The following is a 25,037-nucleotide window of genomic DNA, read 5'->3' as shown; positions in this document are numbered from 1 at the left end:
CTTTGAAGAACAAGAGTTCCCTCCTTAGATCAACCACTAGAATTGAGGAGGACAAGATGAATTCACCAATTCATTCCAACAAGCAGAGCTCCTCCCCCTAATGAAAGTGGGGTTTAGTGAGTCATTGCTCCAATTTCAACAACAATTTCCATCAACAAAAATTAAACTAAGTGTCAAAGAAAGATGAAGAAGAATAAAGAAATGCTTAAAGCTTCAGAAAATGAAGAAGAGAAGTTCCAAGGAGAACCCCCCAAAATGCTCTCGGGTATACTCCCGGAAGTACCAAAAGAGTTCAAAAAAATAAAAGTCTAAGAGTCTAAAATTCTAATTGTCAAAAGTAAAAGTGAAAAGTGTAAAAAGTCTAAGTGTCAAAAAGTAAAGTAAAAGTCCTCTACAAGTACAAACTCAATCTCTATTTATACTAGTCCTAAAACTCTTTCATAGATCTTGAATTGGGTTAGCAATATGGGCTTCCTCTTTGTTGAATTCTTGGCTCAATTGGAAGAACTTGCTAGCCTTTGTAAGGAATAGAGGAGGCAGAGCAAGTTGGCACCAATTCTGGCCCATTGAGGGGCGTTATTGGCAACAACTCTAGGCTTAATGCACGTTGGCAACGTGCATGGCCTTTCCTGGAAGTGAAGTTTGAGACTTGGGCGTTGCTAGCCCAAGTTGTTGCTAACAACTTGCTATTCCTCTTCTTGGCTCTATTTTCATGCCAAATGTTGCCCAGAATTTGAGTATCAATCCTCTGCTTCAATATGGACTATTATACATCATTGGAAAGCTCTTGATGTCTTCTTTCTAATGCCACTGGAATCACCTCATTTGGACTTTCCTAGCTCAAGTTATGCTTCCTCAAAGAAGGTAAGGTCAAGCTGCCAAGTTGTTGCCAAAAACGCACCCACACTCCCAAGTTGGCAACGTGCTCGTGCCTAAGTTCCCAAGGCAGGGACTTGGGGCTGGCGTTGTTGCAAAACACGCCCCCTTTGCTAGCACGTTGGCAACGTGCTCGTGCCCCCCTCCAGGGCTCATCTCTAGCCTTCTTGAATTTCGACTTCATGATCTTGTTTTTAGGGCCTAAAGATGACTCTGGTTTGGCTTCAATTTTGTGCTCCCCCATAGACTATTATATATGGTTGGAAAGCTCTGAATGTTAGCTTTCCAACGCAACTGGAAGCACTCAATTTGGATCTCTGCAGCTCAAGTTATGCTAGTTTGAAGGAGACAGGGTCAGGCTGCCAAAATCGCACACGTTTTTGGTGAAAACGCCCTTGTTTCCAGCGTTGCCAACGTGCTCAGATTCTTAAGCTCTAAATGAAGCCATCTTTTGAAGCTTCAAATGAATGCCAATCCCATACTATGATATATGGTTGGAAAGCTCTGGATGTATACTTTCAAATGCCGTTGGAATCACCTCATTTGGAGCTTTGTAGCTCAAGATATACTCCATTGAAGGAGGTAAGGTCAGGCTGTCCAGCTCTCCAGCGTTTTTGGCAAACACTCCTTTGTATTTCCAAGTTAGCAACGTGAATGGCACTCCTCCCTGGCGTTAGCAACGTGAATGGTGCCTTGATTGGCGTTAGCAACGTGAATGGTGCCTCTCCCTGGCGTTAGCAACGTGAATGGTGCCTAGCCAAGCATTCTTTCCTGGCGTTGCCTTGAAACACGCCAATGGTTCCTGGCGTTGGCAACGCCCTCGAGCTCCTCTCCAAGGCTTCATTCTTGTTGCTTGGCGTTGCCTAGGAACACGCCAGTGAAGTAGCACGTTGGCAACGTGCTCAAACTCCTCCATGGCCCAAGTTCCTCTGGCTTAGCGTTGCCTTGAACAACGCCCATAGTTCTTGGCGTTGGCAACGCCCTCGAAACTCCTTCATGGCCCAAGTTCCTTGCTTGTGTGCGTTGCCCATAACAACTCACTCCTTCTTCCAAGTTGGCAACGCCACTTCTCTTCCAAGGTTGCCTGGCGTTGCCTCCAATAACGCAGCCTATTCTTCAAGTTGGCAACGCCAACTTTGCTTCTCCAAGGCTGCCTAGCTTGCTTCACAAATTGGCGTTGGCAACGCCCTTCTAGAGTTGGCAACGCCCAAATTTGCTGCTCCAGGGCTGCCTGGCGTTGCCCTCAACAACGCCCACTATCTCCAAGTTGGCAACGCCAACTTCTTCTTGCAAGGTTGCCTGGCGTTGTCATGAACAACGCCCACTATTTCCAAGTTGGCAACGCCGACTTCTTCTTGCCCAGCTTGCATCATTCTTGCTTCCATATTTTCTTGTTTCATCACCTATCATCAACAAAGGAAATAGCTTCGAAGTCTTACCCATTCATGCAATAAATTTCATGAGATTCATTCATACTCATTCATGTATGCATTCCTTAAATCATTTGCATGAATTTGGCTAGAATCAACATGTTCCTTGGTATTCTCATGCATGAAGACAAAACTCATAAAATAGCTTGTTTATTTAGAGAAAATGAGTGAAACTAAGCTAAAACCAACTAAACTAACTAGCTAATATAGTAAATATGCACATGCATCACATGGATGCTCAGTTAGCTGGTGAAAAAAGATTGCTCCAGCTAAATGAGCTAGAGGAGTTCAGACTCAATGCCTTTGAAAATGCAAAAATTTATAAGGAAAAGGCAAAGAAATGGCATGACAAGAAGTTGTCAACCAGAGTCTTTGAGCCAGGACAAAAAGTTTTGCTCTTCAACTCTAGGCTCAAGTTGTTTCCAGGAAAACTTAAATCCCGGTGGAGGGGTCCGTATGTGATCACAGGAGTGTCACCATATGGATATGTTGAGCTTCAGGATATTGATTCTGACAAAAAGTTCATTGTTAATGGACAAAGAATCAAGCATTATCTTGAAGGCAATTTTGAGCAGGAATGCTCAAAACTGAGACTTGAGTGATTCTCAGTAAAGGTCCAGCTAAAGACAGTAAAGAAACGCTTGCTGGGAGGCAACCCAGTCATTAGTAGGTCATATGTTTTGTTTTTACAGAGGCAAGTATCAAAAATGAAGGAATTCACAGAGTTACAGAAGGATTCAGCGCAAAAAGCAGAGAAAAAGAGCTTACTGGCGAAAAAACGCCAGTAAGGGGCATTTTGGGCGTTAAACGCCAGAATGGGCACCATTCTGGGCGTTTAACGCCAGTAAAGGTGCCATTTTGGGCGTTAAACGCCAGAATGGGCACCATTCTGGGCGTTTAACGCCAGGTGTGCAGCATCCTGGGCGTTTAGAAAAACGCCCAGTGACAAAGGGAATTCTGGCGTTTAACGCCAGCCAGGGCACCTGGCTGGGCGTTAAACGCCCAAAAGGGGCACCAAATGGGCGTTAAACGCCAGAATGGGTGCCATTCTGGGCGTTTAACGCCAGAAAGGTGGGGGACCAAGATTTTGTTTTCCAATCAAATTTTTTTCAAACTTTCCTTTTCTTACCCATACATTTCTACATAAACCCATCTCAACCTTTTATCATTCACTTTAAAATCCTCACAAATCAAAATCATTCTTCAAATCCCTCTCAAATCAATCCCAAATCTTATTCAAAAACTCACCCTTTTCTTAAATTCTCTCCATATCTTCTCAAATCTCTTTTCAATTTTTTCGAAATCTCCTTCCCCCCTTATAAAAACACGTTCGGCCTCACCATTCCCCCACACCATTCGAATTTGCTCTTCTCCTCTCTCTCTTCTTTCCTTTCTTTTGCTTGAGGACAAGCAAACCTCTAAGTTTGGTGTGCTTTTCCGTGATCACTAAGCCAAGATTCATCAAGATCATGGCTTCTAAGGGAAAACAAACCAATTTAAGAGGAAAGAAAGAGAATAATCGAAAGAATCTTTGGAATCAAGAGAAGTTCTTAACTAAAGAACATGAAGACCATTATCACAAAATAATGGGTCTGAGGTCAGTGATCCCGGAAGTTAAATTTGATCTGAAAGAAGATGAATATCCGGGGATCCAAGAGCAAATTGGAAACAGAGGATGGGAAGTTCTAACCAATCCTGAGATAAAGGTTGGAAGGAATATGGTTCAGGAATTCTACTCAAATCTGTGGCTAACAGATAAGCAGAGAATGACTGGAACTGCTTACCATACCTACAGAACCATGGTCAGAGGGAAAGTTATGTACTTTCATCTGGACAAAATAAGAGAGATCTTCAAGTTACCTCAACTGCAAGATGATCCTGAATCCTTTAATAGGAGGATGGTGAGAGCAGATAAAGGGTTGGATCAAGTTCTAGAGGACATATGCCTCCCTGGAACTAAGTGGATAACCAATTCAAAGGGTGTCCCAAACCAACTCAAGAGGGGAGACCTCAAACCAATTGCAAGAGGTTGGCTAGACTTTATTGGGCGTTCCATATTGCCCACTAGCAACCGTTCTGAGGTCACTATCAAGAGAGCAGTGATGATTCATTGCATTATGCTTGGAAAAGAAGTGGAGGTCCATCATGTGATTGCTTGTGAAATCTACACAATTGCAAATAAGAATTCCACTGAAGCCAAACTGGCTTACCCAAGCCTGATCTCCTTGCTCTGTAAAGAGGCTGGGGTAAAGATGGGAGTAGATGAATTCATACCCATTGAACATCCAATCACCAAGAAGTCAATGGAAGGACAAACACAAGACAACTCTATCAAAAGGAGGGCGCAGGAGTTCCTCCCTGAATTTCCTGAAATTGGCTACTGGGCCAGCCTGGAAGCATCTATCACCAAGTTGCAAGAGACTATGGAGCAACTTAAGGAAGAACAGCAGAATCAGAACTGCATGCTCTGCAAATTGCTGAAGGAACAAGAGAAGCAGGGGTGTGAGCTTCAAGAATGGAAACGCCAAAAGTTCTCCCCTCAATTTGAGGGAGCATCCACTTCTCAAAATCAAGGTTGTTGAGTCCTAACTCTGTGAAAACCTCTATCATTAGGAGCCTAGTTTAAATTTTTGTTTTCTATTTTTTTTTTCTATTTTTGGTTTCATTTTATATCTATTTTTGAGTCTTATTCTTAATTCATAATTAATAAAACTTAAAGTTTATGCCTTAAAGCTATGAATGTCCTATGAATCCATCACCTTTCTTAAATGAAAAATGCTTTAATCACAAAAGAACAAGAAGTACAGGATTTCGAATTTATCCTTGAAACTAGTTGAATTAGTTTGATGTGGTGACAATGATTTTTGTCTTTCCGAATGAATGCTTGAACAGTGCATATGTCTTTTGAACTTGTTGTTTTGAGAATGTTAAATTTGTTGGCTCTTGAAACAATGAGGAAAAAGGGGAACTGTTATTGAGGATCTGAAAAATCATCAAATTGATTCTTGAAGCAAGAAAAAGTAGTGAAAAAAAAAATTTTCGAAAAAAAAAGAAAAAAAAGGAGGAGAAGAAAAAGAAAAGGAAAGAAAAAGAAAGAAATAAAGTTGTGAACCAAGGCAAAAAGAGTGTGCTTAAGAACCCTGGACACCTCTAATTGGGGACTCTAGCAAAGCTGAGTCACAATCTGAAAAGGTTCACCCAATTATGTGTCTGTGGCATGTATGTATCTGGTGGTAATATTGGAAGACAGAGTGCTTTGGGCCACAGCCAAGACTCATACACTAGCTATGTTCAAGAATCATTATACTTAACTAGGAGAATCAATAACACTATCTGAGTTCTGAGTTCCTAAAGATGCTAATCATTCTGAACTTCAAAGGATAAAGTGAGATGCCAAAACTGTTCGGAAGCAAAAAGCTACTGGTCCCGCTCATCTAATTGGAACTATGTTTTTTTGATATTTTGGAGTCTATAGCATATTCTCTTCTTTTTATTCTATTTTGATTTTCAGTTGCTTGGGGACAAGCAACAATTTAAGTTTGGTGTTGTGATGAGCGGATAATTTATACGCTTTTTGGCATTGTTTTTAGTATGTTTTTAGTATGATTTAGTTAGTTTTTAGTATATTTTTATTAGTTTTTAGTTAAAATTCACTTTTCTGGACTTTACTATGGGTTTGTGTGTTTTTCTGTGATTTCAGGTATTTTCTGGCTGAAATTGAGGGATCTGAGCAAAAATCTGATTTAGAGGCTGAAAAGGACTGCAATGTATAATAGTCCATACTTTGCCCGAGATTTGATGGCCCAAACCGGCGTTGCAAATCAGCCTCAGAAATCCCAGCGTTTAACGCTGGAACTGGCATAAAAATTGGAGTTAAACGCCCAAACTGGCATGAAAGCTGGCGTTTAACTCCAGAAAAGGTCTCTACACATGAAAGCTTCAATGCTCAGCCCAAGCACACACCAAGTGGGCCCGGAAGTAGATTTTTCTGCCATTTACTCATTTCTGTAAACCTTAGGTTACTAGTTCACTACATATAGGATCTTTTGACATTGTATCTGTACCTCATGACACTTTACACGTTTCTTTGTGTACATTCCATGGCATGAGTCTCTAAACCCCATGGTTGGGGGTGAGGAGCTCTGCTGTGTCTTGATGGATTAATGCAATTACTACTATTTCTTATTCAATCATGCTTGCTTCCATTCTAAGATATTACTTGTTCTTAAACCGGATGAATGTGATGATCCGTGACACTCATCATCATTCTCAACTATGAACGTGTGCCTGACAACCACCTCCGTTCTACCTTAGATTAAGTAGATATCTCTTGGATTCTTTAACCGGAATCTTTGTGGTATAAGCTAGAACTGATGGCGGCATTCAAGAGAATCCGGAAGGTCTAAACCCTGTCTGTGGTATTCTGAGTAGGATTCAATGATTGAATGACTGTGACGAGCTTCAAACTCCTGAAGGCGGGGCGTTAGTGACAGACGCAAAAGAATCACTGGATTCTATACCGGCCTGATCGAGAGCCGACAGATGGATAGCCGTGCCGTGACAGGGTGCGTTGAACATTTCCACTGAGAGGATGGGAGGTAGCCATTGACAACGGTGAAACCCTACATACAGCTTGCCATGGAAGGAGCCTTGCGTGCTTGAAGAAGGAGACAGTAGGAAAGCAGAGATTCAGAAGATGGAGCATCTACAAAACCTCAACCTGTTCCCCATTACTGCAAAACAAGTACTTATTTCATGTTCTTTTGCTTTTCACAATCAATCCTGATAATTTCTGATATCCTGACTAAGATTTACAAGATAACTGATGAGCGGATAATTTGTACGCTTTTTGGCATTGTTTTTAGTATGTTTTTAGTAGTTTTAGTTGAGTTCTTAATATATTTTTATTAGTTTTTAGTTAAAATTCACTTTTCTGGACTTTACTATGAGTTTGTGTGTTTTTCTGTGATTTCAGGTATTTTCTGGCTGAAATTGAGGGACCTGAGCAAAAATCTGATTCAGAGACTGAAAAGGACTGCAGATGCTGTTGGATTCTGACCTCCCTGCACTCGAAGTGGATTTTCTGGAGCTACAGAAGCCCAATTGGCGCGCTCTCAACGGCGTTGGAAAGTAGACATCCTGGGCTTTCCAGCAATATATGATAGTCCATACTTTGCCCAATATTTGATGGCCCAAAATGGCATTCAAAGTCACCTACAGAAATTCCAGCGTTAAACGCCGGAACTGGCACCTAATTGGGAGTTAAACGCCCAAACTGGCATAAAAGCTGGCGTTTAACTCCAAGAGAAGTCTCTACACGAAAATGCTTCATTGTTCAGCCCAAGCACACACCAAGTGGGCCCGGAAGTGGATTTTTATGTCATTTACTCATCTTTGTACACCTTAGGCTACTAGTTTTCTATAAGTAGGACCTTTTACTATTGTAATAGATATAGAGAGTCTTTTGATCATGTTTTGATGATTGAACTCACTTTGGGAGGCTGGCCATCCGGCCATGCCTAGACCTTGTTCTTATGTATTTTCAACGGTGGAGTTTCTACACACCATAGATTAAGGTGTGGAGCTCTGCTGTACCTCGAGTATTAATGCAATTACTATTGTTCTTCTATTCAATTCCGCTTGTTCTTTGTCCAAGATATCACTTGTTATTCAACTTGATGAAGGTGATGATTGACACTCATCATCATTCTCACCTATGAACAAGGTGACTGACAACCATTCTTGTTCTACAAGCATTCGAGGCTTGGTGAATATCTCTTGGATTTCTGATTGCATGATGCATGGTTGATCGCCTGACAACCGAGTGCTCGCCTGACAAACGAGCCAGCCATTCCGTGAGATCAGAGTCTTCGTGGTATAGGCAAGAACTGATGGCGGCATTCAAGAGAATCCGGAAGGTCTAACCTTGTCTGTGGTATTCTGAGTAGGATTCAATGATTGAATGACTGTGACGTGCTTCAAACTCCGAAAGGCGGGGCGTTAGTGACAGACGCAAAAGAATCACTGGATTCTATTCCGGCCGGACCGAGAACCGACAGATGATTAGCCTATGCTATGACAGAGCATCAGGGACGTATTTTCACTGAGAGGATGGGAGGTAGTCATTGACAACGGTGAAACCCTACACGAGCTTGCCATGGAAAGGAGTAAGAAGGATTGGATGAAGACAGTAGGAAAGCAGAGAGACAGAAGGGAAGGCATCTTCATACGCTTGTCTGAAGCTCTTACACCAATGATATACATAAGTATCCCTATCTTTATCTTTTATGTTATTTTCGTTCATCACCATACCCATTTGAGTCTGCCTGACTAAGATTTACAAGGTGACCATAGCTTGCTTTATACCACCAATCTCCGTGGGATCGACCCTTACTCGCGTAAGGTTTATTACTTGGACGACCCAGTGCACTTGCTGGTTAGTTGTGCGAAGTTGTGTTTATGCCATGGTATTGAGCACCAAGTCTTTGGAGCCATTACTAGGGATTGTTTGTGTTTTGAAAAGTATTGATCACAATTTCGTGCACCAAGTTTTTGGCGCCGTTGCCGGGGATTGTTCTTGTGTATGGACAACTGACGGTTCATCTTGTTGCTTAGATTAGGCATTTATTTTTTTCGAAATTCTTGAAGATGAATTCTAGAGTTTCATGATGATTTGCTGAAATCTGGCTGGCTGTAAAGCCATGTCTAATTTCATTGGACCGAGGTTTCAACTTATCATCACAAGAGCTTGTTGATCTTGCTTTTGGAGCAGTGATCTGCTAAGGCTTGGCTGGCCTTTGGCCATGTCTAGTGTTTTGGACCGAAGCTTTCTTTGAAAGTTTGGCTGGCTGTGAGGCCATGTCTAATTCCTGGACCGGAGTCTTAGACTAGCATTGCACTGATTCCTGGAATTCTCATAAGAATTTTGATGTTTTCACTTAATTTTCGAAAAAAAAAAATTAGAAAATCATAAAAACCAAAAATATTTCTTGCTTGAGTCTAGTGTCTCATCTTAAGTTTGGTGTCAATTGCATGCATTCATTCTTGTGTCTTAAGGATCTTCAAGTAATTCTTGATGATTTCTTACTCTGATCTTTGAATTCTCTTGACTTGAGTGTTTATGTGTCTCATGTAGTGTCAATAGTATACAAACTGCTAAGTTTGGTGTCTTGCATGCATTGTTATTGATTCTTGTTGCATTTTGATTATTAAAAATCCAAAAATATTTTTAATTTGTGTCTTTTCAAGTCAATAATACAGAGAATTGAAGATTCAGAACATACTGCAGAGGAATTATACAGAAAAAGCTGGGCATTCGAAAATGCCCAGTGAAGAAGGCAGACTGGCGTTTAAACGCCAGCCAGGGTACCTGGTTGGGCGTTTAACGCCCAAAAAGGGTGCATTTTGGGCGTTAAACGCCAGAATGGATACCATTCTGGGCGTTTAACGCCAGGATGGTGCTAGGGGGAAGATTTTGTTTTCAAAATCAATTTTTTCAAGTTTTCAAAGTTTTTCAAAATCAAATCTTTTTCAAATCATATCTTTTCAATCAAATGTTTTCAAAATCAATTTCTTTCCTTCTTCAAAGATACTTACTAACAATTAATGATTTGATTGAACATCTCAAATTTGTTGCCTTTTCTGTTGAGAAAGGTTTAATGTTTGAATCATATCTTTTCTTGTTAGGCAAGTCATTAATTTTTAAAATCAAATCTTTTCAAAATAGTTTTCAAATCAAATCTTTTTAAAATGTTTTTCAAATCATATCTTCTCAATCACATTTTTTAAAACCAATCATATCTTCCTAATCACATCTTTTTTAAAATAAGTTTTCAATCAAATCTTTTTAACTTCTAATTTCAAAATCTTTTTCAAAAATCACTTTACTTCTTTCCCACTTTTGTTTTCGAAAATCAATTGGTGTTTTTCAAAAATGTTTTTCAAAATATTTTAATTAATTTCGAAAAAATTACTTCCCTCCTTCCCACATCCTTCTATTTATGGAGTACCACTCCTTCTCAATGCACAATTCGAACCTTAGTTAATTAAAGTTCGAATTCTCCTTCTCCTTCTTCTTTCTATTTCTCTTTTCCTCTGACACCTCAAGGAATCTCTATACTGTGACATAGAGGATTCCACATTTTCTTGTTCTCTTCTCTTTCATATGAGCAGGAGCAGAGACAAAGGCATTCTTGTTGAAGCTGACCCTGAACCCGAAAGGACCTTGAAGAGAAAGCTAAGAGAAGCCAAAGCACAACTCTCTTTAGAGGACCTGACCGAATTCTTCAAAGAAGAAGAAGACATGGCAGCCGAAAACAACAATAATGCAAACAATGCAAGGAAGGTGCTGGGTGACTTTACTGCACCTACTCCTGATTTTTATGGGAGAAGCATCTCTATCCCTGCCATTGGAGCAAACAACTTTGAGCTTAAGCCTCAATTAGTTTCTCTAATGCAACAGAATTGCAAGTTCCATGGACTTCCAATGGAAGATCTCATCAGTTCTTAGCTGAATTCTTGCAAATCTGTGACACAGTCAAGACTAATGGGGTTGACCCTGAGGTCTATAGACTGATGCTATTCCCTTTTGCTGTAAGAGACAGAGCTAGAATATGGTTGGACTCTCAACCTAAAGAAAGCCTGGACTCTTGGGAAAAGCTAGTCAATGCCTTCTTGGCAAAGTTCTTTCCACCCAAAGATGGAGTAAGCTTAGAGTGGAAGTCCAAACCTTCAGACAGAAGGATGGAGAATCCCTCTATGAAGCTTGGGAAAGATACAAACAATTAATCAGAAAATGTCCTTCTGACATGCTTCTGAATGGAGCATCATAGGTATTTTCTATGATGGTCTCTCTGAACTGTCCAAGATGTCTTTGGATAGCTCTGCTGGAGGATCTCTTCATCTGAAGAAGACGCCTACAGAAGCTCAAGAGCTCATTGAAATGGTTGCAAATAACCAATTCATGTACACTTCTGAAAGGAATCCTGTGAACAATGGGACAAGTCAGAAGAAAGGAGTTCTTGAGATTGATGCTCTGAATGCCATATTGGCTCAGAACAAATATTGACTCAACAAGTCAATTTGATTTCTCAAAGTCTGCTGGAATGCAAAATGCACCAAGCAGTACTAAGGAGGCTTCATCTGAGGAAGAAGCTTATGATCCTGAGAACCCTTCAATGGAAGAGGTGAATTACCTAGGAGAACCCTATGGTAACACCTATAATTCTTCATGGAGAAATCACCAAAATCTCTCATGGAAGAATCAAGAGAGACCTCAACAAGGTTTCAATAATAATGGTGGAAGAAACAGGTTAACAATGGCAAACCTTTTCCATCATCTTCTCAGCAACAGACAGAGAATCCTAAGCAGAACCCCTCTTAGCAACCATGGTCTCTGATCTAATTAAACCACTCAAAGTTTCATGAATGAAACAAGGTCCTCCATTAGAAATTTGGAAGGACAAGTGGGACAGCTGAGCAAGAAAGTTACTGAACTCCCTCCAAGTACTCTCCCAAGCAACACAGAAGAAAATCCAAAAGGAGAGTGCAAAGCCATCAATATGGCCGAATTTGGAGAGGATAGAGAGGAAGTGAACGCCACTGAGGAAGACCTCAATGGGTGTGCACTAGCCTCCAATGAGTTCCCCAATGAGGAACCATGGGAATCTGGGACTCAAAATGAGACCATAGAGATTCCATTGGACTTACTTCTGCCTTTCATGAGCTCTGATGAGTATTCTTCCTCTGAAGAGGATGAGTATGTCACTGAAGAGCAAGTTGCTAAATACCTTGGAGCAATCATGAAGCTAAATGACAAGTAATTTGGAAATGAGATTTGGGAGAATGAACCTCCTTTGCTCACCAAAGAGCTGGATGACTTGTCTAGGCAGAAATTACCTCAAAAGAGACAAGATCCTGGGAAGTTTTCCATACCTTGTACCATAGGCACCATGACCTTCAAGAAGGCTCTGTGTGACTTAGGGTCAAGTGTAAACCTCATGCCTCTCTCAGTAATGGAGAAGCTAAGGATCTTTAAGGTACAAGCTGCAAAAATCTCACTAGAGATGGCAGACAACTCAAGAAAACAAGCTTATGGACTTGTAGAGAATGTTCTGGTTAAGATTGAAGACCATTACATCCCTACTGATTTCATAGTCCTAGAGACTGGGAAGTGCATGGATGAAACCATCATCCTTGGCAGACCCTTCCTAGCCACAGCAAAAGCTGTGATTGATGTTGATGGAGGTGAATTGATCATTCAAGTGAATGAAGAATCCTATGTGTTTAAGGCTCAAGGATATCCCTCTGTCACCATAGAGATGAAGCATGAAGAGCTTCTCTCAATTCAGAGACAAAAAGAGCCCCCACAGTCAAACTCTAAGTTTGGTGTTGGGAGGCCACAACCAAACTCTAAGTTTGGTGTTGAACCCCCACATTCAAACTCTAAGTTTGGTGTTGGGAGGTTCCAACATTGCTCTGAGTATCTGTGAGGCTCCATAAGAGCCCTCTGTCAAGCTACTGACATTAAAGAAGCGCTTGTTGGGAGGCAACCCAATGATTATATTTTATATATTTCTCTTTTGTTATTTTATTTTATTTTGTAGGTTGATGATCATAAGAAGTCACAAAATTAATTGAAAAAGCAAAAACAGAATGAAAAAACAGGAAGAAAAATAGCACACCCTGGAGGAAGATGCTGCTGGCGTTCAAACGCCAGTAAGCCTAGCAGTTGGGCGTTTAACGCCCAGTCTGGCACCATTCTGGGCGTTTAACGCCAGAAAGGGGCACCAGACTGGCGTTAAACGCCAGAAAAGGGCAAGAACCTGGCGTTAAACGCAGGAATGGGCACAGCCGGCGTTTAACGCCAGCAATGGCTCAAAACGTGAATTTTGATGCCATTTGGTGCAGGGATGACTTTTTCTTGACACAGGATCTGTGGACCCACAGGACCCACCACCACTCTCTTTCTTCTTCCCCCATTCACCAATCACCTCAACACCTCTTCCCCAAAAACCCTTCACCTATCAAATCCCATCTTTCTCTTCACCACTCACATCCATCCTTCATAAAACCCCACCAACCTCACCCTTCAAATTCAAAACACTTACCCTCCCAAACCCACCCATAATGGCCGAACACCATCTCCCCTCTCTCCTATAAATACCCTTCTTCACTCCTTCATTTTCACACAACCAAAACACCACTTCTCCCCCTCTTTGGCCGAATACACCACCATCTCCCTCTTCCTCATTTCTTCTTCTTCTACTCTCTTCTTTATTCTTTTGCTCGAGGACGAGCAAACATTTTAAGTTTGGTGTGGTAAAAGCGTTGCTTTTTCATTTTTCCATAACCATTATGGCATCCAAGGCCGGAGAAACCTCTAGAAAGAGGAAAGGGAAGGCAAAAGCTTCCACCTCCGAGTCATGGGAGATGGATAGGTTCATCTCAAGGGTGCATCAAGACCACTTCTATGAAGTTGTGGCCTTGAAGAAGGTGATCCCCGAGGTCCCCTTTTTACTCAAAAAGGGTGAATATCCGGAGATCCGCCATGAGATCCAAAGAAGAGGTTGGGAAGTACTTACCAACCCCATTCAACAAGTTGGAATCTTGATGGTTCAAGAGTTCTATGCCAATGCATGGATCACCAAGAGCCATGATCAAAGTATGAACCCGGATCCAAAGAATTATCTTACTATGGTTCGGGGGAAATACTTGGATTTTAGTCGGAAAGTGTGAGGGTGGCGTTCAACTTGCCTATGATGCAAGGAGATGAACATCCTTACACAAGAAGGGTCAACTTGATCAAAGGTTGGACCAAGTCCTCACAATCATATGTGAAGAGGGCGCACAATGGAAGAGAGATTCAAGAGGCAAGCCGGTTCAATTGAGAAGGCATGACCTCAAACCCGTGGCTAGAGGATGGTTGGAGTTTATCCAACGCTCAATCATTCTCACTAGCAACCGGTCCGAAGTTACTTTAGACCGGGCCATCATGATCCATAGCATCATGATTGGAGAAGAAGTGGAAGTTCATGAGGTTATAGCCCAAGAACTCTACAAAGGTGGCAGATAAGTCCTACCTTGGCAAGGTTAGCCTTTCCTCACCTCATTTGTCACCTCTGTTATTCAGTTGGAGTTGACATAGAGGGAGACATCACCATTGATGAGGATAAGCCCATTACCAAGAAAAGGATGGAGCACACAAGAGACCCTCTCATCATGAGATCCCTGAGATGCCTCAAGGGATGCACTTCCTCCACAAAACTATTGGGAGCAACTAAACACCTCCCTAGGAGAATTGAGTTCCAACATGGGACAACTAAGGGTGGAGCACCAAGAACACTCCATTCTCCTCCATGAAATAAGAGAAGATCAAAGAATCATGAGAGAGGAGCAACAAAGGCAAGGAAGAGACATTGAGGAGCTCAAGCACTCCATAGGACCTTCAAGAGGAAGGAAGAGCCGCCATCACTAAAGGTGGACCCGTTCCTTGATTTCCTTGTTCTTTATTCTTCTGTTTTTCGAATTTTAGTGCTTATGTTTATCCATGTTTGTGTCTTATGATCATTAGTGTCTTAGTGTCTATGCCTTAAAGTTATGAATGTCCTATGAATCCATCACCTTTCTTAAATAAAAACGTGCTTAATTGAAAAGAAAAAGAATTGCATGAATTTTGAATTTTATAACAGTTTAATTATTTTGATGTGGTGGCAACACTTTTGTTCTCTGAATGTATGCTTGAACAGTGCATATGTCTTTTGAATTTGTGGTTCATGAATGTTGGCTCTTGAAAGAATGACGAAAAAGGAGACATGTTACTGAGGATCTGAAAAATCATAAAAATGATTCTTGAAGCAAGAAAAAGCAGTGAACACAAAAAAAAAAAGAGAAGCAAAAAGCAAACGAAAAAAAAAGGAGAAAAAAGAAAAGAGAAAGAGAAAGAAAGAAATAAAGTTGTGATCCAAGGCAATAAGAGTGTGCTTAAGAACCCTGGACACCTCTAATTGGGGACTTTAGCAAAGCTGAGTCACAATCTGAAAAGGGTTCACCCAATTATGTGTCTGTGGCATGTATGTATCCGGTGGTAATACTGGAAGACAGAGTGCTTTGGGCCACAGCCAAGACTCAATAAAGTAGCTGTGTTCAAGATCATACTTAACTAGGAGAATCAATAACACTATCTGGATTCTGAGTTCCTAAAGAAGCCAATCATTCTGAGTTCCAAAGGATAAAGTGAGATGCCAAAACTATTCAGAGGCAAAAAGCTAAAAGCCCCGCTCATCTAATTAATACTGATCTTCATAGATGTTTTGGAGTTCATTGCATATTCTCTTCTTTTTATCTTATTTGATCTTTAGTTGCTTGGGGACAAGCAACAATTTAAGTTTGTGTTGTGATGAGCGGATAATTTGTACGCTTTTTGGCATTGTTTTTAGTATGTTTTAGTAGTTTTAATTGAGTTCTTAATATATTTTTATTAGTTTTTAGTTAAAATTCACTTTTCTGGACTTTACTATGAGTTTGTGTGTTTTTCGTGATTTCAGGTATTTTCTGGCTGAAATTGAGGGACCTGAGCAAAAATCTGATTCAGAGACTGAAAAGGACTGCAGATGCTGTTGGATTCTGACCTCCCTGCACTCGAAGTGGATTTTCTGGAGCTACAGAAGCCCAATTGGCGCGCTCTCAACGGCGTTGGAAAGTAGACATCCTGGGCTTTCCAGCAATATATAATAGTCCATACTTTGCTCAAGATTGATGGCCCAAACCGGCGTTCAAAGTCACCTACAGAAATTCCAGCGTTAAACGCCGGAACTGGCACCTAATTGGAGTTAAACGCCCAAACTGGCATAAAAGCTGGCGTTTAACTCCAAGAGAAGTCTCTACACAAAATGCTTCATTGCTCAGCCCAAGCACACACCAAGTGGGCCCGGAAGTGGATTTTTATGTCATTTACTCATCTTTGTACACCTTAGCTACTAGTTTTCTATAAGTAGGACCTTTTACTATTGTAATAGATAAGAGAGTCTTTTGATCATGTTTTGATGATTGAACTCACTTTGGGAGGCTGGCCATCCGGCCATGCCTAGACCTTGTTCTTATGTATTTTCAACGGTGGAGTTTCTACACACCATAGATTAAGGTGTGGAGCTCTGCTGTACCTCGAGTATTAATGCAATTACTATTGTTCTCTATTCAATTCCGCTGTTCTTGTCCAGATATCACTTGTTATTCAACTTGATGAAGGTGATGATTGACACATCATCATTCTCACCTATGAACAAGGTGCTGACAACCATTCTTGTTCTACAAGCATTCGAGGCTTGGTGAATATCTCTTGGATTTCTGATTGCATGATGCATGGTTGATCGCCTGACAACGAGTGCTCGCCTGACAAACGAGCCAGCCATTCCGTGAGATCAGAGTCTTCGTGGTATAGGCAAGAACTGATGGCGGCATTCAAGAGAATCCGGAAGGTCTAACCTGTCTGTGGTATTCTGAGTAGGATTCAATGATTGAATGACTGTGACGTGCTTCAAACTCGAAAGGCGGGGCGTTAGTGACAGACGCAAAAGAATCACTGGATTCTATTCCGGCCGGACCGAGAACGACAGATGATTAGCCTATGCTGTGACAGAGCATCAGGGACGTATTTTCACTGAGAGGATGGGAGGTAGCCATTGACAACGGTGAAACCCTACACGAGCTTGCCATGGAAAGGAGTAAGAAGGATTGGATGAAGACAGTAGGAAAGCAGAGAGACAGAAGGGAAGGCATCTTCATACGCTTGTCTGAAGCTCTTACACCAATGATATACATAAGTATCCCTATCTTTATCTTTTATGTTATTTCGTTCATCACCATACCCATTTGAGTCTGCCTGACTAAGATTTACAAGGTGACCATAGCTTGCTTCATACCACCAATCTCCGTGGGATCGACCTTACGCGTAAGGTTTATTACTTGGACGACCAAGTGCACTTGCTGGTTAGTTGTGCGAAGTTGTGTTTATGCCATGTATTGAGCACCAAGTCTTTGGAGCCATTACTAGGGATTTGTTTGTGTTTTGAAAAGTATTGATCACAATTTCGTGCACCAAGTTTTGGCGCCGTTTGCCGGGATTGTTCTTGTGTATGGACAACTGACGGTTCATCTTGTTGCTTAGATTAGGCATTTATTTTTTTCGAAATTCTTGAGATGAATTCTAGAGTTTCATGATGATTTGCTGAATCTGGCTGGCTGTAAAGCCATGTCTAATTTCATTGGACCGAGGTTTCAACTTATCATCACAAGAGCTTGTTGATCTTGCTTTTGGAGCAGTGATCTGCTAAGGCTTGGCTGGCCTTTGGCCATGTCTAGTGTTTTGGACCGAAGCTTTCTTTGAAAGTTTGGCTGGCTGTGAGGCCATGTCTAATTCCTGGACCGGAGTCTTAGACTAGCATTGCACTGATTCCTGGAATTCTCATTAAGAATTTTGATGTTTTCACTTAATTTTCGAAAAAAAAAATTAGAAAATCATAAAAACCAAAAATATTTCTTGCTTGAGTCTAGTGTCTCATCTTAAGTTTGGTGTCAATTGCATGCATTCATTCTTGTGTCTTAAGGATCTTCAAGTAATTCTTGATGATTTCTTACTCTGATCTTTGAATTCTCTTGACTTGAGTGTTTATGTGTCTCATGTAGTGTCAGTAGTATACAAACTGCTAAGTTTGGTGTCTTGCATGCATTGTTATTTGATTCTTGTTGCATTTTGATTATTAAAAATCCAAAAATATTTTTAATTTGTGTCTTTTCAAGTCAATAATACAGAGAATTGAAGATTCAGAACATACTGCAGAGGAATTATACAGAAAAAGCTGGGCATTCGAAAATGCCCAGTGAAGAAGCAGACTGGCGTTTAACGCCAGCCAGGGTACCTGGTTGGGCGTTTAACGCCCAAAAAGGGTGCATTTTGGGCGTTAAACGCCAGAATGGATACCATCTGGGCGTTTAACGCCAGGATGGTGCTAGGGGGAAGATTTTGTTTTCAAAATCAATTTTTTCAGTTTTCAAAGTTTTTCAAATCAAATCTTTTTCAAATCATATCTTTTCAATCAAATGTTTTCAAAATCAATTTCTTTCCTTCTTCAAAGTACTTACTAACAATTAATGATTTGATTGAACATCTCAAATTTGTTGCCTTTTCTGTTGAGAAAGGTTTAATGTTTGAATCATATCTTTTCTTGTTAGGCAAGTCATTAATTTTTAAAATCAAATCTTTTCAAAATAGTTTTCAAATCAAATCTTTTTAAAATGTTTTTCAAATCATATCTTCTCAATCACATTTTTTAAAACCAATCATATCTTCCTAATCACATCTTTTTCAAAATAAGTTTTCAATCAAATCTTTTTAACTTCTAATTTCAAAATCTTTTTCAAAAATCACTTTACTTCTTTTCCACTTTTGTTTTCGAAAATCAATTGGTGTTTTTCAAAAATGTTTTTCAAAATATTTTAATTAATTTTTGAAAAAATTACTTCCCTCCTTCCCACATCCTTCTATTTATGGAGTACCACTCCTTCTCAATGCACAATTCGAACCTTAGTTAATTAAAGTTCGAATTCTCCTTCTCCTTCTTCTTTCTATTTCTTTTCCTCTGACACCTCAAGGAATCTCTATACTGTGACATACTTAATAGAAATCGCTGGGGGAGTTTTCTAGGCCTCCAGATCCCAATTTTTTGACTTTCTGAAGCTGATTCTTCCTATATCTAAGCGGGCCTCACTCCATGTGAAGGGGGGAGGAATTAGGGTTAGTTTAGCATTATGTAGGTTATTTTCTAGAGAGAAAAGCTCCCCCTTCTCTCTAGAAATGAGGGTTTTTAGTTTATTTTCTTTGTAACTCTCCTTTTTAATTCTTGTTTTAATCTAATTTATTTTACCTTTCCTTGTTTTCTTGTCTTAATTTCATTACTTTATCTTGTCATTTTCTCTATTCTCGCCATTTTTATGTATTTGCACTCTTATTACTTTAATTTACATTTAATGCAATTTTATGTTTCATGCCTCTTTTATTGCTTTATTGAGTTGCTATCTTTATTTTCCTTGCTTGGTAGTTGTAGTATTTACTATTTCCTGTCATTTACTATGCTTTCTTTTCATACCCACCAAGTGTTTGATAAAATGCTTGGTTGGGTTTTTACATAATTTTTCTCACTCTTGGTTGGGAAATTGTGTTGTTTGGGTGAACTTGAGTGGTGGATGTCCATTCCACATTGTGTGAGGGTTGTTAATTAACTTGGTTTCCACTAACGCTAGTCTTTCACTAAGTTAATTAGTGAGTTGGCTAGGACTTATGGATTGAGGTTAATTATGCCCTTTTGACTTATTCTCGATGTAGGGTTGACTAATTGTGATTAATCCACACACAATTACCATGTTTGTGATCCACAACTTTGATAGCAAGCCCTAATTGCCTGATTCTCACCAAGAGCCCTTTTTGCTATTTATTGCCCTTTTATCACTTTAGTTGCTTTTCCTTTAATTTCTTGCATGCTTATTTACATTCCTTGCCTCTCTTGCTTTCCCAATTCCTCACGCCCTCTCATAGCCAATAATTGTACATTTCATTGCAACTCCTAGGAAAGACGACCCGAGGTTTAAGTACTCTCGGTTAATTAGAAATTGTAAACATTTGATTGATGATTGACTGTTGGGTTTGGACTATACTTACAACGGACAAATTCTATTTTCTAGTGTGAAAATCCAAACCCATGCTTTCGGTCAGTATCTTTGTGGCTGAATTTTGTTCGGAGTGACCTTAGAGCTATGGAATTTTGAGGATCGGAGACCTTGAGTGTCTTTGGGCTATACGTGAAAATTGGCTAAGGTATGGTTCTGGTTTCTCGTATATAATATATAATATCTTGTAAAAACTTAGGCTAGATGACCATAGGATAAGTTTGGATTGACTGTTTGGTTATGGAGGTGATTAGAGGACTAATATGTATATGTGTGCAATGAATTTGAGAATTGATATATGTATGTGAATGTTGAAGATTGATTATGAGTTCTGTTGTGTTGGTTGAATGTAAAATATTGTTATGTAGGTTAATGATATGAATGTAGTGGATGTTTGATGAGATTAATGATTCATGATGTGAATACGGTTGTGGTTGATAAAAATGATTGATGAATGATAATTTTAATGATGACAAATGAGAACGAGGGTTATGGATATATGAATGTTAATATATTGATAAATGTGTTGGTATAATTGAGAATCTTGGTATGAAGTAGTTTATATTGAGGTGAGATTGATTATGAAAGGATGTGGGGCTGTGTTGGTTGTGATAGGATGCGTTTTATTTCAGGGTATGGCTTGTAAATGTGGTTAGTGAGTTATAAATTTGGTGGAAATACAGGTTTGAGGAACTTTGTGAAAAAACTGATTTTGGCCAAAATTCGGTGAGCCATAACTCTGCTTCTGAATCCCCAAATTCTTTCAAACTTATTTCATATGAAAATTGGATCCGTGAAGTTTACGCCGTTTGAAGAACGGATGAAAAATGTTTTAAAATGAAAAAGTTATATGCGTCGGAAGTTTGGAGTGCAAAGTTGAAAATTCTGCAGCATTAAGCATTTTTGCTGTTCTGCATAACTTGCGTACGCGACAACTGTACGTGACGCGACCAACCTATCCGGGTTGGGTTTCTCGCGTACACGAGCAGGGTGCTTGCGTACACGAGCATAGAAGATTTTACGCCCACGCGTGCGTGTGACCTTTCAGTAATGTACTCCCACTCGTACGCGTCGCCCAGGCATACGCGTCGCCCACGCGTACGCGTGACCCCTGTTTTCAGCAAACTTAAACTTATATTTTAAAACCTAAATTCGAATCTCTAAACGTCTATTTTTACTCTTTCAGCTCCTAGACCTTAGTGATATGCTTAGTAATGAGATGAAGTTAGGAAGGAGAAGTAACTTGGAGTTGAAGAAGGGGCTACTTAATTTGATGAGGGTGATGGAGTAAGGATGATTTGTAATTAAATGAGATATATGTGACTGTATAGTAGGCAGTGGCATTGTCCACTTGCTCTGGGTATGAGATGAAGGAGAAGAATTATGAACACCGAGTTTAATTATGGATTTTTGAATGAATATGAAATAATTCAAATGATAACGAAAATGACAATGAATGAATGTGATACCTGGGTAGTAGCAAGGATGGTGGTTCATCCCACTTGCTCCGGGTCTATGTCTGAGATGTGATAATAATTGATAATTGATTAAGAATGATTGAAAGTATGCTTGAGATACCTGGGCAGTAGCACGGATGGTGGTTCATCCCACTTGCTCCAGGTCGATGTTTAAAATTTAATAATAATAATGATGATTGATTTAGATTGAATGAATATGTTTTTGAGATACCTGGGTAGTAGTAAGGATGGTGGTTTGTCCCGCTTACTCTAGGTCAGTGATTGTAACGCCTGGTTAGTAGCAGCAGTAGTGGTTATTCCACTTGTTCCAGGTTGAGCTTTTAAACACCTGCGTGAGTAGTAGCCGTAGTGGTGGTTATTCCACTGGCTCTAGGTTAAGTGGGTAGTAGTAAGGGGGTTGTAGCTCAAACTCACTTGTTCTGCATGGGTGTTTCAGTCCATGGTTAGCTACCAGGACGTGTCAGGTTGGCTATATAACCGACAGATGATATCATCAGCTGTAGGACAGGCATGCATCATATGTATATGTTTGATTTGCTTGTTTGTGCATTGTCTTGACTTGCTTAATTGTTTATTCATGTTAATGGCTAACTGCCTACTTGTTATATATGCTTTCTATATGTGCTTGACTTTTCTGCTTATTTGTTTGTGGTTTAACCAGAGTAGGAAGATTGGAGGAAAGGCAGAGAATTGAGGGTTTTAGATAATATTTGGTTAAGTTTAGGAATCCTTAGAAAACCACCCCTTTTATAGTTGTTGTTTTAGTCCTTTAAGTTTTATAATCTGAGTGTCGGCATTCTAGGATTGCTTCTGGCATTCTCAGGAACTTATATCTTATGTGCGTGGCACCTTTACCATGCTGAGAACCTCCAGTTCTCATCCTATACTATGTTGTTGTTTTTCAGATGCAGGTCGAGAGGCACCTCGATAGGCGTCTGGAGCTTCTACAGCAAAGTGGATTCATTTTGGAGTTTTACTTTTGGTTCTTTTGCTATATATGTATAGACTCTCCTCATATATATACTTGTGTTATTTTGTACCTCTTAAAGGTTTATGGAGAACTAGGGCTTTACCCATTATTCAAGGCTCCTAGTATACTACATTCTTTCGACTTTTGTACGTATTTATATTTTAGTTTTAGAGGTCGTAAAACCACACCACCTATGTTTTATGGCTTAAGCGTAAAGCTCTATGTGGTAGGGTATTACAACTGCGGTTGTCACAAAAAACTTTAGTAGAGGATGACTGAGGAGCACCCAAATATTTGAGACGTGAACAAATCGAGACAACCTCAGTAGTGGTGTCAACGAAATCACGGTACACAGTTTCTGTGCTTGATCGAGCAGTGAACGTTTGCTTCTTAGCACGCCAAGAGATGAGAGCGTCACCAAGAAACAAATAGAAACCAGTAGTTGAGCGACGATAACTGGGATCATCAGCCCAATCAGCATCGGAGTATGCTTGAATGGATAAAGATGAATGTGTAGAAAAATAAAGGCCATGAAATAGGGTGCCTTTGATGTAGCGAAGAATGCGAAGAACTATCGCATAGTGAGTAGTACGAGGAGGTGATAAGAACTGGCTAAGTACATGAACTGGATAGGCAATGTCTGGTCGGGTGATAGTTAAGTAGACGAGACCTCCAACTAACTGTCGATAAAGAGTAGGATTATCCAAAACAGTACCATCCATAGGGGTAAATCGAACATTAGGCTCAAAGAGAGTAGACTTAGTGCGACTATCAGTAATCCCAGCGCAACCAAGAAGATCTAAAGCATACTTAGCCTGAGAGAGATAGATGCCATCATCTGTGGATATGACCTCGAGACCAAGAAAATAGCTGAGAGAACCAAGATATTTCATCTCAAAGGTACAGTGAAGGGAGGCTTTAAGATCAGAGATACCATCAACATCATCTCCAGTAATGATCATGTCATCAATATACAAAAGTAGAAGAACAACTCCACATTCACTTTTACGAATAAAAAGTGCATTCTCATGAGGGCTGTAAGTGAAACCGAGATTGCAAATAGTGGTGCTGAACTTATCAAACCATTCACGAGGAGCTGGCTTAAGACCATAAAGTGTCTTGCGAAGGAGACATACTTTGCTAGAAGGACAAGGATAACCCGGAGGTGGTTTCATATAGACCTTCTTTTTCAAATCTCCATTAAGAAATGCATTCTTCATGTCCATCTAACTAAGAGACCATTTTTTTACCGCAGCAATGGCAAGAAGAGCTTGAACAGATGTGAGACGAGCAACAAGAATAAAAGTCTCTTTATAGTCAATACCAAACTCTTGTGCACAACCTTGAGCAACTAAGCGTGCCTTATAACGGTACAGAGCGAGTCTTGATCTTGTATACCCATCTACTACCCACAACTTCCTGATTAGAAGGAGGATCAACCAAATACCAAGTGTGTGCTTTTCAAGTGCCTGTATTTCTTCCTGCATTGCTTGTTGCCAATTTGGATTTGTGGAGGCTTCTCAAATAAATTAGGTTCATGTTGATGAAGAATAGTAGAAAATCAATGATAATCAAGAAGATGAAGAGGTGAATTTCTTACCCTAGAAAAACGAGTGAAAGGAGGAGGCATGACGGTAGGATTTAGATTGTCGTCCGGTATGGAATCATCGGGAGATGGAGAAGGCGAAAGAGCAGGAAGCTGTAGAGAGTGACCTGAGATAGAACTTGTAGAATCATCACTAGAAAAAAGGTCAGCATTGGGCTTAGTAAAGAAAGGTGACTGAGTAGGAAGAATGGACTCAAAGGAGGAAAATCGAGAGAACATGTGATGCTCCCAAAATACAATATGACGAAATATACGAATACGTTTAGAGAGAGAATCCCAACAACGATAACCCCTATGTTCAGTGCCATAACAAAAAAAAACAACACATGCGAGCCCGAGGTTCAAGTTTATTGTGTTCATGAGGCTGAAGAAGAACAAAACAGACACAACCAAAAACTCGAAGAGAACTGTAATATGGAGAGGTATGATAATGACGCTCAAAGGGAGTAACATTACCAAGAACAAAAGAAGGAAGTCTGTTGATAACATGAACAACAGTAAGAACAGCTTCACCTCAAGTACGCTCAGGACATGAAGAGGAAAGAAGCATTGCACGAACAGAGTCAAGATTGTGACGGTGTTTGCGTTCAGCTCGGCCATTTTGTTGAGACGTACCAGGACAAGAAAACTCAGACAAAGTACCCTGCTCTGCAAGAAAGGTTAAAAGTTTGGAATCACGGTATTCCATAGCAATATTGCGGCGAAAAACCTTAATGACCTTGGAAAACTGAGTTTTAATCATAGTGGCAAAGTTAATATAAATTCATGGCGATTAATCATCAAATAAACCTAAGTAAAGCGTGAATAATCATCAATGAAAACGACAAAGTATCGAGCTCCTCCCATAGAAGTAGTAGGAGCGGGACCCCAAACATTAGAATGGATAAGATCAAAAGAAGAACAAGCAAGAAAGGAATTATTATAAAAAGATAAAGTAGGTTGTTTGATAGTTTGACAAA

General features: G+C 40.1%; 1 protein-coding gene and 1 non-coding gene across 2 annotated transcripts; both read right to left on the bottom strand.

Annotated features, from left to right (window-relative positions):
- Positions 1-11,011: 11,011 nt before the first annotated feature.
- LOC130972540 (small nucleolar RNA R71) lies at positions 11,012-11,119 on the bottom strand. The gene has a single exon (XR_009083702.1). It is a non-coding gene; the product is annotated as a small nucleolar RNA R71 (small nucleolar RNA).
- An 11,544-nt stretch (positions 11,120-22,663) lies between these two features.
- LOC130966903 (uncharacterized mitochondrial protein AtMg00810-like) lies at positions 22,664-23,698 on the bottom strand. Its single transcript, XM_057891723.1, has one exon. The coding sequence runs from the start codon at positions 23,696-23,698 to the stop codon at positions 22,664-22,666; it is 1,035 nt and encodes a 344-aa protein (XP_057747706.1).
- Between the last annotated feature and the right edge of the window lie 1,339 nt (positions 23,699-25,037).

The sequence above is a fragment of the Arachis stenosperma genome, chromosome 3, assembly GCF_014773155.1.
Source record: "Arachis stenosperma cultivar V10309 chromosome 3, arast.V10309.gnm1.PFL2, whole genome shotgun sequence".
Classification (NCBI taxonomy): domain Eukaryota; kingdom Viridiplantae; phylum Streptophyta; class Magnoliopsida; order Fabales; family Fabaceae; genus Arachis; species Arachis stenosperma.
Note: the sequence above shows the minus strand (reverse complement) of the source record. Positions and strands in the feature narration are given on the sequence as shown.

Coding starts and splice junctions, on each gene's coding strand:
- LOC130966903 (XM_057891723.1), bottom strand. CDS start 23,698: ATGGACATGAAGAATGCATTTCTTAATGGAGATTTGAAAAAGAAGGTC.